This window comes from Balaenoptera musculus, chromosome 5 (assembly GCF_009873245.2).
Source record: "Balaenoptera musculus isolate JJ_BM4_2016_0621 chromosome 5, mBalMus1.pri.v3, whole genome shotgun sequence".
In the NCBI taxonomy this organism is placed as follows: domain Eukaryota; kingdom Metazoa; phylum Chordata; class Mammalia; order Artiodactyla; family Balaenopteridae; genus Balaenoptera; species Balaenoptera musculus.
The window spans coordinates 77,510,208-77,524,380 of NC_045789.1; the positions used below are offsets into that span (position 1 = coordinate 77,510,208).

General features: G+C 39.6%; 1 protein-coding gene across 5 annotated transcripts in view; it reads right to left on the reverse strand.

Annotated features, from left to right (window-relative positions):
* Window positions 1-14,173, reverse strand: part of TBC1D1 (TBC1 domain family member 1) — a 217,791-nt gene that overhangs the window by 197,951 nt on the left and 5,667 nt on the right. For 4 of the 5 annotated variants that reach the window (XM_036852789.1, XM_036852790.1, XM_036852788.1 and 1 more), the window contains exon 2: window positions 3,357-3,864. In XM_036852789.1, coding sequence (XP_036708684.1) covers window positions 3,357-3,773 — 417 coding nt within the window. In that variant the 5' untranslated portion in view covers window positions 3,774-3,864. Of the gene's footprint in view, window positions 1-3,356; window positions 3,865-14,173 lie in introns of those variants that run through there. The other variant, XM_036852791.1, reaches the window with a different exon arrangement.

Here is a 14,173-nt window from a genome sequence, read left to right on the forward strand (position 1 = left end):
TTTAATATAACAAAGTGCAAAAAGTGCTTTGATATGGTTTCAGATTTCATATTGCAACAAACCTTTAAGAAACTACCACTTGTCGAGTTTTGGTATAGTATTAAAGAAAAATATCCACAATTTTCTAAAAAGGTTATAAAATATTTCTCCTTTTTCCTACTACAAATCTGTGTGATGCCAAATTTTCTTCATATGCTCAACCAAAACAACATATCACAAAAGAATGAGTGGAGAAGCAGCTGAGAATTAATAGTTGACTATTGATCCAGACATGAAAGAGATTTGCAAAAAACCAAACAAACAAAAAGTAAAACTATGCCACTCTTATCACTAAATTTTTGGGAAAACACAATTATTTTTCACAAAAAAATATTATTTAGGCTAACATATATGGGGCTTATTTTGTTTTCCAATAAATTAAAACCTTTATAATTTTTCAGTTTTAATTTCTAATATAAAAGTATTAATAGATATAACACACATTAAACTCTTTGGGATACTCAATAATTTTTTAGAGTGAAAAGGGTCTTCAGATCAAAAAGTTTGAGATGCTGCCCTAATATATTCTGATCATGGAAGCCTTTCTGTGTGGAACACCTTGAGCATATTCTATGGAACATACAATGGGAAACAGAATCTCATGTTGTGCTTATAAAACTATTCCTTTTCGTGTCTCTTCTCCCTAGATCTTCTTCAATATGTTAATTTATATACTGCTCAAAGGGTTTCCTCTCGCACAGTAGTTTTGCACTTATGACCCTGGCAGTAAATGCATATATCTTTTCTGGCAAATACAGGTGGATATTGACCTCATTTATTTAGAAGAGGCCATAATCTACAGAATTATTTCACTGAGCAAATGCTACAAATAGGAGAAATGATGACATAGGTTAACATGCTCCTACAGCAGATAATTTTCTGCTATGAGATACTGTGCCAGGATGTCCCAAGAACATGAAGGATATCATGTCAGCTAGAATCGGGGCCAATTTGGTTTACCATTCAGTTTCCAACAACAGGAGAATCACTGATTGAGATGCTTATGTTACAAATTACTCTTTTATAAAACCAGCGGGATGACAGTAATTTATTACTCTGAGTACTGGCAATTTGTTTGTAAAACTTGTAAGCAAGCCAAAAATAACTTAAGAACAGATTCATATTTCTACCGTGGCTTTTTAGAACACAGAGTAAGGCCAATTCTTTACTTTCAGCACGACTCGAAGCCCCAGTTCCAGAATTTAGTTATAAATCTCTCCTCCTGTCAGGTAGCTGAATAACTGGCTAGAAGCCTGTTCTCAGATGGCTATAAAAGATTTTGGGAAGGAGTCAAAAGTGTAAAGTGTTGAACAACTATTCCATGCAAAAACTCCCCCCAAGGAAACTCAGTCCTTATATAGAGCTGGCACGGAGTACAGGCTGTTCAGTCCTCTAATTTTCATTCTGGAATTTGTCCAAATAAGAGCAACCATTAAATTTACTTATGCAGTTTTTTAAGTGTCTAGTTTATAAAAATGTTGCTCAAGGATGACCAGGATCTCATCCTGAGAGCTTAAGACGCTTATCTTGGTCTCTTTTTCTTTTTACTTAAGACTAGAAGTGAAATTAGCATGTAATCTGCTTCTGGTAAAACTTTCTTTAGTGAAAAATTTTTATAGCCACAAATGCTTACTAGTTTTAGGTTCCATTCTAGTTCATTTAGTCCTCCCAGCAACTCTACGAGATAGAGACTATACTTATCCCCATTTTACAGATAAGGAAACAGGCTCAGTGTTGCCTGAGGCCACCTAGTTTACAGGTGGCAGATAGGACTGGAATCCCGGAAGTTAGTCCCTCTGAACCGGGACACTGTCCCACCTGAGATGCATGAACAATAACATCGAATGCTTTTTATTAAGAAGATATCGTATTCTGTGCATAAAATAGTGGTTTTTAGCTCCAGATGAGCCATTATTTCAAAAAGCCTTCCTTACACTCCAGTGTGTGAAGCCCCAGTCTCTGTCTTCCCGTCACGCCCTGTCCACAGACCACGTGGTATTTACCTGCTGCCGCTTATGTCTCCCTTCTAGCCTGTACTACATCCTCCCACCCAGTACCTGGAGCAACAATCTGAATGAGTGAAAGAACCAAGGAAAGAACAAACAAAAGTGAGTCTCCACAAATCCACTTAGTCACCAAGAACATTAATTTCCAAATGAGGTTCGTGCATCATGGAGGGTATGCAGAAAAAAACCCAGTGGGGTGCAGGGAGAAAACATCAGCATTTCTCTTTCTATTTACTGACATTTACCCCAAGGATTGGCATTAGCATCCTCAGAGTCTGCTCCAGTGCGAGGGGCAGACAGCCACACAGGCCGGCGAGGCACTCAAGCCCTAGCGTGGGCACTCCTCAGCTTGTGGGGTTAGCAGCAAGGCCCTCGCCTGCTTGCTTGCTTTCTGTAGCCAGTTTACATGGGCCGAATTGAGAAAGTGACTGTCAGGATTATATTTTCAACTGTATCTAAAGTAACCCTCACAAAATGGCCAAGTGGCTTTGAATGACTCCTGCACAGAACTGCAAAAAAATGCTAGCAACAATACAAGCACAAATAAATGGGAAACTAGTAGAGCTGGCGATATTTTTTTTTACCATTTCTCATATAATATCTTTCTCACCTGTATCATAAGATATAACAAAAAGCTGGTCAGATCAGACATGAAGTTAGCCAAAAAAAAAAAAACCTGAAAGTATCAAAACTTAGATTCATATCCACTATTTTTTACCAATGGTCTCTGCCTAAGTGAATATGATACCTTGGTAAACTGCCTAATAATACTCTTATATGGCTTATAAATAAATATATTTTTGTTAACAAGATCAAAAATGTGGAGCTCGCTGATCTAGAACTTTGCTACTCAAAGTGCAGTCTTCAAAGGAGCAGCGCCCCGCGTCACCTGGAGGCTTGTTAGAAATGCAGACTCTCAAGGTCCACCCCAGACCTACTGGATCAGATTTTGCATTTTAACAAGATCCCCAGGTCATTCATATGCACATTTCTGTTTGAGAAGCACTGCTTTAGAACACACATCTTAAATGATCTGAATCCTAGTAGTTCAGCTCTTATGTGTACATTTAGAAAGATTTCTCTGTTGAATTTTTGAACTCATAAACTTCTCATTTTAATATCTATTATCAAATGTTCTTCAAGACTATAAAGAACCTATCCCCGTGAACCGAAAATCCAGTGAAAAAATCTATGTATAACTACAGCATTAACTCCTTATTAATTCCACTATCTTAAAGTAAATGTTCTGATCCTGTACAACAAAAACTATCCAGCCACACCTTCATCTTTTTGATCCCCACCTCCACTTACTTTTGTTTGACCATCGGCTTTGAGCACATAGCAGATACTCTGCTGATTGGCTGCATCGTCTTTAATCAGACAAGCAAAATAACTTGGGTCGTGACTGTTATGAATCAGTTTGTGAACTCGCTGAGGCTTACACTCGAAGATGCTGGAACAGATCAGTGGATCCCATTGTTGACTTCTTCCTGGCTCAGGCTCACATCTCAGTCCGGAGGGCGAAACACAAAGGCGGACTTGCTTGGTACCAGACTCCTTTTTGGAGGACTGCCCGCTGAGCCTTCGCACCTCTGCCACGACCCAAGGCAGCATGGGCATGGTGGTCAGAGAATGCACGGGCAAGAAGCCCACAAGCTGGAGGCTATATTCCACCGAGACCTCGCTAGGAAACGGATGTTTCCTTGCTGTGAAGGTTATTGGTTCCATGTTGGGAAAGGTCTGGAAACTCAGCAAAACATTGCCACTGTTTTCTATTTTAGACCAAGCAATCTATTTTACATGCTTCTGATGCAGAATCCTGCAGGAGAAAAACAGAGGCATTAGAATTTAATGAAGTCACAGCATTTCAGAGCTTAAGAGGCTGAAACCCAAATAGAGGAAGAAATAGATATTAGTTCACATAAGCTGCTCTGCCTAGAAAGAGCTTTCTTGAAATTGTATTACATATAAAACCTGAAAATGCCGTAACTGTCACACTCACTACGGGTTACAAAGATCCCACCGGGGAGACTCCGGTTAAACATAAGCCTCATAGAGCCAACAAAGGCCAGCACCATAGAAAACAATATAGTGCTGCTTGGACAGCTTTAAACCCTGCTGCATTATTTAACATACTTTCAAGGAATTTTTTAAGATGATCAAATTCAGTACTAGTGGCTCCCCCCAAAAAAGTAATCTTGCAAGAAAAAAATATCAGCTCTCTATCATCACAGTCTATTGAACCAGTCCATTTTTCAACAACTGACCTTATCACTTATGATACCACTGAAGTTTTAAAACGCTCTTCCTGACTTCCCTGGCGGTCCAGTGGTTAAGACTCTGCACTCCCAACGCAGACGGCACGGGTTCCATCCCTGGTCCGGGAACTAAGATCCCACATGCCACCCAGCCGCGGCCAGAAAAAAAAAAAAGGCTCTCCCTGATGTAGCCCAGAGGCTCTGAATCACCAATTCAAATTCCATTGACATGTACTTGGCAACTATTATGTTCTGAACACCATCATAAATATTTTGTTTCGTTCATGTACTATAAGCACCCCAACACCTTGCATCTCCTCATCAATAGAGGGTGTTTCCTGTACTAGGACCCAAACTCAACAGTGGGTAATTTTTCCTTCTCTATGGGTGATTTTCAGAAACCACATTTGATGTATCTTAACACCCTCCTGCTCCACTGGATGACAAAACCCTCCTGTCCAAAGCTGAGTTGTCTACAGGATCTCAAGCCCTATTCTTTACTCATTTGCTCCCTGGACCTTCATTCTCTCATGTATTCCCTGATCATATATACACCGCTAAGAAGAAATTCTATGAAGACGGAGACTGCATCTTATTCACCCACAGAGCCTGACTCAGAATAGGCTCAATAGATATTTTAAGAGAGTGAATGAAGTCTCTCCCATCCAAAAAAAAAGATATTTTCCCTTGACCTCAAACCTCCCCCGGCCTCAACTCTTCTTTCCCGACACAACTGTCTTCAAGGTAAAGTCTACACTTGCTGTCTCTACTCCCTCCTGCCCATCCACAATCTAGATTGCAGCCAGAAGTAATGAAGAGCCCCCGCAATTGCTCCCATTAGGGTCGCCCACATCCTCTGGTTGTGAAATTCAAAGGGGGACTTTTAGTCCTTAGCTGCCTTGGCCCTTCTGACGAATTTCTCAATGTTGACCACTCCATCCTGCTTGAAACTCTCCTGGTTCTCCTCTTACCTCTCTGGTTGCTTCTTTTCAGTTCCTTAATGGCTTTTCGCCCTTGCTTGACTCCATCCTCTCCCCTCATTCCACCTGCATCCTTTGGACAATTTCACCTAATCTCTTGATGCCAGTGACCACATTCTAATACTCCTGCTGCCACTGATAACAGCTTACTTTCATTAGGTACCAGGCACTTTGCAAGTGTTCTCATTTCATTTTCATAACACCCTTCATCTCTCACCTTGGTCTCAGTTAAAGACTACTATTATTGCCATTTTTACGACCTAGGAAACTGAGGTCCAGAGAGCGTGAGTCGCTTATCACAGGTGATTTGAGTTTGCACCTGATTCTCAACCTGTCCTCCTGAATGCTGCACAAGAATGCATCTACCACATAAACCCTGATGATTCCCGTATGTTTGTCTCCTTCCTGAGTTCCAGATCAGTATAGTCTATTAAGTATTTCTATCTGGATATCCTACCCAGATAGCACCTCAGACTCAATTTAGCTGTTTTAAAACTAATTCAGTCTCACCTCCCTGCTTTCCAGAACTTCTATTCCTTCCCATAAGCTACATCTCTGCAACAGCATCACGATTTATTTTATTGGCCCAGTCAAAAGCCAAGGAGTCATTGCTGTAGACTGAATGTCTGTGTCCATCCTCCCTCCATTCATATGTTGAAATCCTAATCCCCATTGTGATAGTGTTTGGAGGTGGAGCCTTTGGGAGGTGAACCCATATGAATAGGATTAGTGCCCTTATAAGAGACCCAGAGAGCTCTCTTTCCCCTTCTACCATGTGAGGACACAGGGAAAAGATAGCAGTCTATGAACCAGGAAGCCAGCCACCACCAGATACTGAATCCACCAGCACCTTGACCTTGGCCTTCCCATCCTCCAGAACAGTGAGAAATAAGTTTCTGTTGTTATAAACTACCCAGTCTGTGATGTTCTGTGACAGCAGCCTGAACGGACTAAGATAGTCATTCAGATCCCTTCTTCACCCTATCACTACTTCTAAACTGACTTCACATCTAAATATATCTTATCTTTTCTCAGCTGGAGAAAAGGTGCCCCCATCTTCAATCCAGCCTTCACATATTTCCTAGAGTAATTCAACTAACCCATAAAATGGACCACATCACTCCTCTGCTAAAATTCCTTAATCACAGCCCCCATAAAATCCAAACTCCTCTACAAGGCATTTAGGATCTCTTCAGAATCTGGTCCTGTCTATATCTCCAACTACATATTCTCCCCTAAAATGCCCTCCTCCATGCACTTTTTGGCTCTGAAGATAGGTAACTAGGCACAGTTCCCCATATGAGACGTGATTTCTCACACCTCTGTGCCGCAGTGCATACTGTTCTCTCTCCCAGGAACACAATGCCTGGCACCAACTGTAGAGGGCCTGAGAGTTTACCCTACTTGCAAGCTAACAAGTCAGGCTGCCACAAGTTAGGCTGCCCCAAGTTAGCCTCCTGGTAGAGGACATGAGACTTCCGGGTCAGAGACAAAGCACAATTTATTACTCAGAGCAATAGCGGTGGCCACAGAGGCAGCATTTGTGCTGGTTCCCTGACCCTCAGTCCCCACAGGCCAGGTGACACCTGTATCCACAGTGGGTTACAGGAAAGGCACCTGAGTTTTGGGGGACTGAATATTTTATAGTGGGGAGTAAGCATGTCTGTCCTTCAATTCTGGAGTGTCCTCCAGAGAGAGACACTATTTCTATCTTCCATGGCTGTTGCTATTAAAAAAAAAAAAAAATTGAAAAGGTAGTCCAGAACAAAGCAGTCAGTGCCTCTGCTCACAAAATAGAATCATGATAGACCCAAGAAGACTCTCCCAATGACTCCCACTCTTGTCCTCTAACCTAATCCCAACTCATATACAAGTCCTAGTTCAAGCAACTATCACCTCTTCCTTGCAAGGTGATTTAGGGCATCCATCACCATGTCCTGCTGCACTTTGTACCTATCATCATATTTACTTTTAAAAGTTTGAATAGGTGTCCCTCAACAAGTCTGTAAGATTCTTAAACTCATAAGGTTTGGGGTCTCTAAAACCAGTATTCAAATTCTAAACCTTTTCTGAACTAGAACTGAAGTCTATTCTTTTTACTCTATGTTTTTGTGTGTGATATATATGCATATATCCTAAGAATTAATTTTAATAATATAATTTGAACATAGTTAAGGGCTTATTTTTTAACTTTAAATGTTCAGAAGTTCAGAAATAAACCCATATTTTATTTAGAGTGCTAAAGTATTTCATGAAAGTGTATTCCCTGTCTCTTTTCCTTTAAAGTACAGCTTCTCTTGATGATGAAAACAGACTTGAAGTTCATATAACCCCATAAATAATAGTCTCTGTCTCTCTCCTTTTTTTCTCTCACCTACAGGTGAAAGTGGCATTAAATGTCAGGCTCAGCTTCCACTCCTATAACTGAATCTGTTTGAAGTTCTAACTGTTGACAGCTGGTAATCCCAAGACATGTTTAAAGCAGTACTAGAATTATTACGAAGGATAGGCCCAAGATCTATCAGTTAGTGTAGATGAGGCAGTTATTAATATGGTGGCAACAAGGGTAGCAGAATTACTTTGTTTTCTTGTAAGGGAATATATGCATAGTGCAAAAAAAAAAATTACACAATTTAATCATTTGAATCATTTGGTAAATAATCAGTCATCAAATTAGTTCTGCCATTTCACTGACAAAACTATTTGGATGCCTTGAGTTTTCACTTTTCAACCAGCTGGAGCACATCATAGTTTCTTTGTAAAAAATAGATTGGACCTTAACACTGTTAATAAACTATGAAATAGTAAGTTCTACTTCAGACATAGTCATAATTATTTATAAACAATTCAGATTCTGCTGACATAAGATTCATGGTAACTTAGACTAGGTAACTATTTACTGTTCAATAAAAAGTTCCATGAGGATTAGATAGCAAGATGGTGGAGTAGAAGGATGTGCTTTCACTCCCTCTTGTGAGAGCACCAGAATCACAACTAACTGCTGAACAGTCATCAACAGGAAGACACTGGAACTCACCAAAAAAGATACCCCACATCCAAAGACAAAGGAGAAGCCACAGTGAGATGGTAGGAGGGCCGCAACGACAATAAAATCAAATCCCATAACTGCTGGGTGGGTGACTCACAAACTGGAGAACACTTATACCACAGAAGTCCACCCACTGGAGTGAAAGTTCTGAGCCCCACATCAGGCTTCTGACCCTAGGGTCTGGCAAGGGGAGGAGGAATTCCTAGAGAATCAGACTTTGAAGGCTAGTGGGATTTGATTGCAGGACGTTGACAGGACTAGGGGAAACAGAGACTCCACTCTTGGAGGGCACACACAAAGTAGTGTGCACATCAGGACCCAGGGGAAGGAGCGGTGGCCCCATAGGAGACCGAACCAGACCTATCTGCTAGTCTTGAAGGGTCTCCTGCAGAGGCGGGGGCTGGCTGTGTCTTACTGTGAGGACATGGACACTGGCAGCAGAAGTTCTGGGAAGTATTCCTTGGTGTGAGCCCTCCCAGAGTCCGCCATTAGCCCCATCAAAGAGCCCAGGTAGGCTCAAGTGTTGGGTTGCCTCAGGCCACACAACCAACAGGGAGGGAACTCAGCCCCACCCATCAGCAGACAAGTGGATTCAAGTTTTACTGAGCTCTGCCCACCAGAGCAACAGCCAGCTCTACCCACCACCAGTCCCTCCCATCAGGAAACTTGTACAAGCCTCTTAGATAGCCTCATCCACCAGAGGGCAGACAGCAGAAGCAAGAAGAACTACAATCCTGCAGCCTGCAGAACAAAAACCACATTCACAGAAAGATAGACAAGATGAAAAGGCAGAGGTCTACGTACCAGATGAAGGAACAAGATAAAACCCCAGAAAAACAACTAAATGAAGTGGAGATAGGCAACCTTCTAGAAAAAGAATTCAGAATAATGATAGTGAAGATGATCCAGGACCTCGGAAAAAGAATGGAGGCAAAGATTGACAAGATGCAAGAAATGTTTAACAAAGACCTAGAAAAATTAAAGAACAAATAGCTACAAGAATTAAAGAACAAACAAACAGAGATGAACAATACAATAACTGAAATGAAAAATACACTAGAAGGAATCCATAGCAGAATAACTGAGGCAGAAGAATGATAAGTGACCCAGAAGACAGACTGGTGGAATTCACTGCCATGGAACAGAATAAAGAAAAAAGATTGAAAAGAAATGAAGACAGCCTAAGAGACCTCTGGGACAACATTAAACGCAACAACATTCGCATTACAGAGGTCCCAGAAGGAGAAGAGAGAGAGAAAGGACCAGAGAAAATATTTGAAGAGATCATAGTCGAAAGCTTCTCTAACATGGGAAAGGAAATAGCCACCCAAGTCCAGGAAGCACAGAGAGTCAAAGGCAGGATAAACCCAAGGAGAAACACACGGAGACACATAGTAATCAAATTGGCAAAAATTAAAGACAAAGAAAAATTATTGAAAGCAACAAGGGAAAAACGACAAATAACATACAAGGGAACTCCCATAAGGTTAACAGCTGATTTCTCAGCAGAAAATCTACAAGCCAGAAGGGACTGGCATGACATATTTAAAGTGATGAAAGGGAAGAACCTACAACCAAGATTACTCAACCCGGCAAGGATCTCATTCAGATTCAATGGAGAAATCAAAAGCTTTACAGACAAGCAAAAGCTAAGAGAATTCAGCACCACCAAACAAGCTCTACAAAAAATGCTAAAGGAACTTCTCTGAGTGGGAAACACAAGAGGAGAAAAGGACCTACAAAAACAAACCCATTACAATTAAGAAAATGGTAATAAGAACATACATATCGATAATTACCTTAAACATGAATGGATTAAATGCTCCAACCAAAAGACACAGGCTCGCTAAATGAATACAAAAACAAGACCCATATATATGCTGTCTACAAGAGACCCACTTCAGACCTAGGGACACATTCAGACTGAAAGTGAGCGGATGGAAAAAGATATTCCATGCAAACGGAATTCAAAAGAAAGCTGGAAGAGCAATACTCATGTCAGATAAAATAGACTTTAAAATAAAGACTATTATAAGAGACAAAGAAGGACACTACATAACGATCAAGGGAGCAATCCAAAAAGAAGATATAAGAATTATAAATATATATGCACCCAACATAGGAGCACCTCAATACATAAGGCAACTGCTAACAGGTATAAAAGAGGAAGTCGACAGTAACACAATAATAGTGGGGGACTTTAACACCTCACTTACATCAATGGACAGATCATTCAGACAGAAAATTAATAAGGAAACACAAGCTTTAAATGACACAATAGACCAGACAGATTTAAATGACATTTATAGGACATTCCATCCAAAAACAGCTGATTACACTTTCTTCTCAAATGTGCACAGAACATTCTCTAGGATAGATCACATCTTGGGTCACAAATCAAGCCTCAGTAAATTTAAGAAAATTGAAATCATATCAAGCATCTTTTCTGACCACAATGTTATTAGATTAGAAATCAATTACAGTGAAAAAAAGGTAAAAAACACAAACACATGGAGGCTAAACAATACGTTACTAAATAACCAAGAGATCACTGAAGAAATCAAAGAGGAAATCAAAAAATACGTAGAGACAAATGATAATGAAAACACGACGATCCAAAACCTATGGGATGCAGCAAAAGCAGTTCTAAGAGGGAAGTTTATAGCAATACAAGCCTACCTCAAGAAACAAGAAAAATCTCAAATAAACAATCTAACCTTACACCTAAAGTAACTAGAGAAAGAAGAACAAAGAAAACCCAAAGTTAGCAGAAGGAAAGAAATCATAAAGATCAGAGCAGAGGGGGCTTCCCTGGTGGTGCAGTGGTTGAGAATCTGCCTGCTAATGCAGGGGACATGGGTTCGAGCCCTGGTCTGGGAAGATCCCACATGCTGCGGAGCAACTAAGCCCGTGCGCCACAACTACTGAGCCTGCGCGTCTGGAGCCTGTGCTCCGCAACAAGAGAGGCCGCGATAGTGAGAGGCCCGCGCACCACGATGAAGAATGGCCCCCGCTCGCCACAACTAGAGGAAGCCCTCGCACAGAAACGAAGCCCCAACACAACCAAAAATAAATAAATAAATAAATAAAAATTAAAAAAAGATCAGAGCAGAAATAAAAGAAACAGAAACAAAGAAAACAGTAGCAAAGATCAATAAAACTAAAAGCTGGTTCTTTGAGAAGATAACAAAATTGATAAACCATTAGCCAGACTCATCAAGAAAAAGAGGGAGAAGATGAGGGATTTATTCAAATCAATAAAATTAATTTATTAATCAATAAAATTTTATTTTATTGATTAATAAATTTTATTTATTAAAATTTTAATTTTAATAAAACCTTATTAATTAAAATTTTATTTTAATAAAATTTTAAATTAATTTTATTTATCAATAAAATTAGAAATGAAAAAGGAGAAATTAAAACAGACACTGCAGAAATACAAAGCATCCTAAGACACTACTACAAGCAGCTCTATGCCAATAAAATGGACAAATTCTTAGAAAGGTATAAACTTCCAAGACTGAACCAGGAAGAAATAGAAAATATGAACAGACCAATCACAAGTCATGAAATTGAAACTGTGATTAAAAATCTTCCAACAAACAAAAGTCCAGGACCAGATGGCTTCACAGGTGGATTCTATCAAACATTTAGAGAGGAGGTAACACCCATCCTTCTCAAACTCTTGCAAAAAATTGCAGAGGAAGGAACACTCCCAAGCTCATTCTCTGAGGCCACCATCACCCTGATACCAAAACCAGAAAAAGATATCACAAATAAAGAAAATTACAGACCAATATCACTGATGAATACAGATGCAAAAATCCTCAACAAAATACTAGCAAACAGAATCCAAGAGCACATTAAAAGGATCATACACCGTGATCAAGCGGGGTTTATCCCAGGAATGCAAGGATTCTTCAATATATGCAAATCAATCAATGTGATACACCATATTAACAAACTGAAGAATAAAAACCATATGATCATCTCAATAGATACAGAAAAAGCTTTTGACAAAATTCAACACCCATTTATGATAAAACCTCTCCAGAAAGTGGGCATAGAGGGAACCTACCTCAACATAATAAAGGCCATATACAAAAAACCCACAGCAAATATCATTCTCAATGGTGAAAAACTGAAAGCATTTCCACTAAGACGAGGAACATGACAAGGATGTCCACTCTCACCACTATTATTCAACATAGTTTTGGAAGTCTTAGCCACGGCAATCAGAGAAGACAAAGAAATAAAAGGAATACAAACTGGAAAAGAAGAAGTAAAACTGTCACTGTTTGCAGATGACATGACACTATACATAGAGAATCCTAAAGATGCCACCAGAAAACTACTAGAGCTAATCAATGAATTTGGTAAAGTTGCAGGATACAAAATTAATGCACAGAAATCTCTTGCATTCCCATACACTAATGATGAAAAATCTGAAAGAGAAATTAAGGAAACACTCCCATTTATCATTGCAACAAAAAGAATAAAATACCTAGGAATAAACCTACCTAGGGAGACAAAAGACCTCTATGCAGAAAACTATAAGACACTGATGAAAGAAATTAAAGATGATACAAACAGATGTAGAGATATACCATGTTCATGGATTGGAAGAATCAATATTGTGAAAATGACTATGCTACCCAAAGCAATTGACAGATTCAATGCAATCCCCATCAAATTACCATTGGCATTTTTTACAGAACTAGAACGAAAAATCTTAAAATTTGTATGGAGACACAAAAGACCCCAATAAGCCAAAGCAGTCTTGAGGGAAAAAAACGGAGCTGGAGGAATCAGACACCCTGACTTCAGGCTATACTACAAAGCTACAGTAATCAAGACAGTGTGGTACTGGCACAGAAACAGAAATATAGATCAGTGGAACAGGATAGAAAGCCCAGAGATAAACCCACACACCTATGGTCAACTAATCTATGACAAAGAAGGCAAGGATATACAATGGAAAAAAGACAGCCTCTTCAGTAAGTGGTGCTGGGAAAACTGGACAGTTACATGTAAAAGAATGAAATTAGAACACTCCCTAACACCATACAAAAAATAAACTCAAAATGGATTCGAGCTCTAAATGTAAGACCAGACACTATAAAACTCTTAGAGGAAAACTAGGAAGAACACTCTGACATAAATCACAGCAAGATCTTCTTTGATCCACCTCCTAGAGCAATGGAAATAAAAACAAAAATCAACAAATGGGACCTAATGAAACTTAAAAGCTTTTGCAAAGCAAAGGAAACTACAAACAAGACAAAAAGACAGCCCTCAGAATGGGAGAAAGTATTTGCAAATGAATCAACGGACAAAGGATTAATCTCCAAAATATATAAACAGCTCATGCAGCTCAATATGAAAGAAACAAACAACCCAATCCAAAAAATGGGCAGAAGACCTATATAGACATTTCTCCAAAGAAGACATACAGGTGGCCAAGAAGCACAAGAAAAGCAGCTCAACATCAGTAATTATTAGAGAAATGCAAATCAAAACTACAGTGAGGTATCACCTCACACTGGTTAGAATGGGCATCATCAGAAAATCTAGAAACAACAAATGCTGGAGAGGGTGTGGAGAAAAGGGAACCCTCTTGCACTGTTGGTGGGAATGTAAATTGATACAGACACTATGGAGGACAGTATGGAGGTTCCTTAAAAAACTAAAAGTAGAATTACCCTATGACCCAGCAATCCCACTACTGGGCGTATACCCAGAGAAAACTGTAATTCAAAAAGACACAGTGTTCATTGCAGCACTATTTACAATAGGCAGGTCATGGAAGCATCCTAAATGCCCATCGACAGACGAATG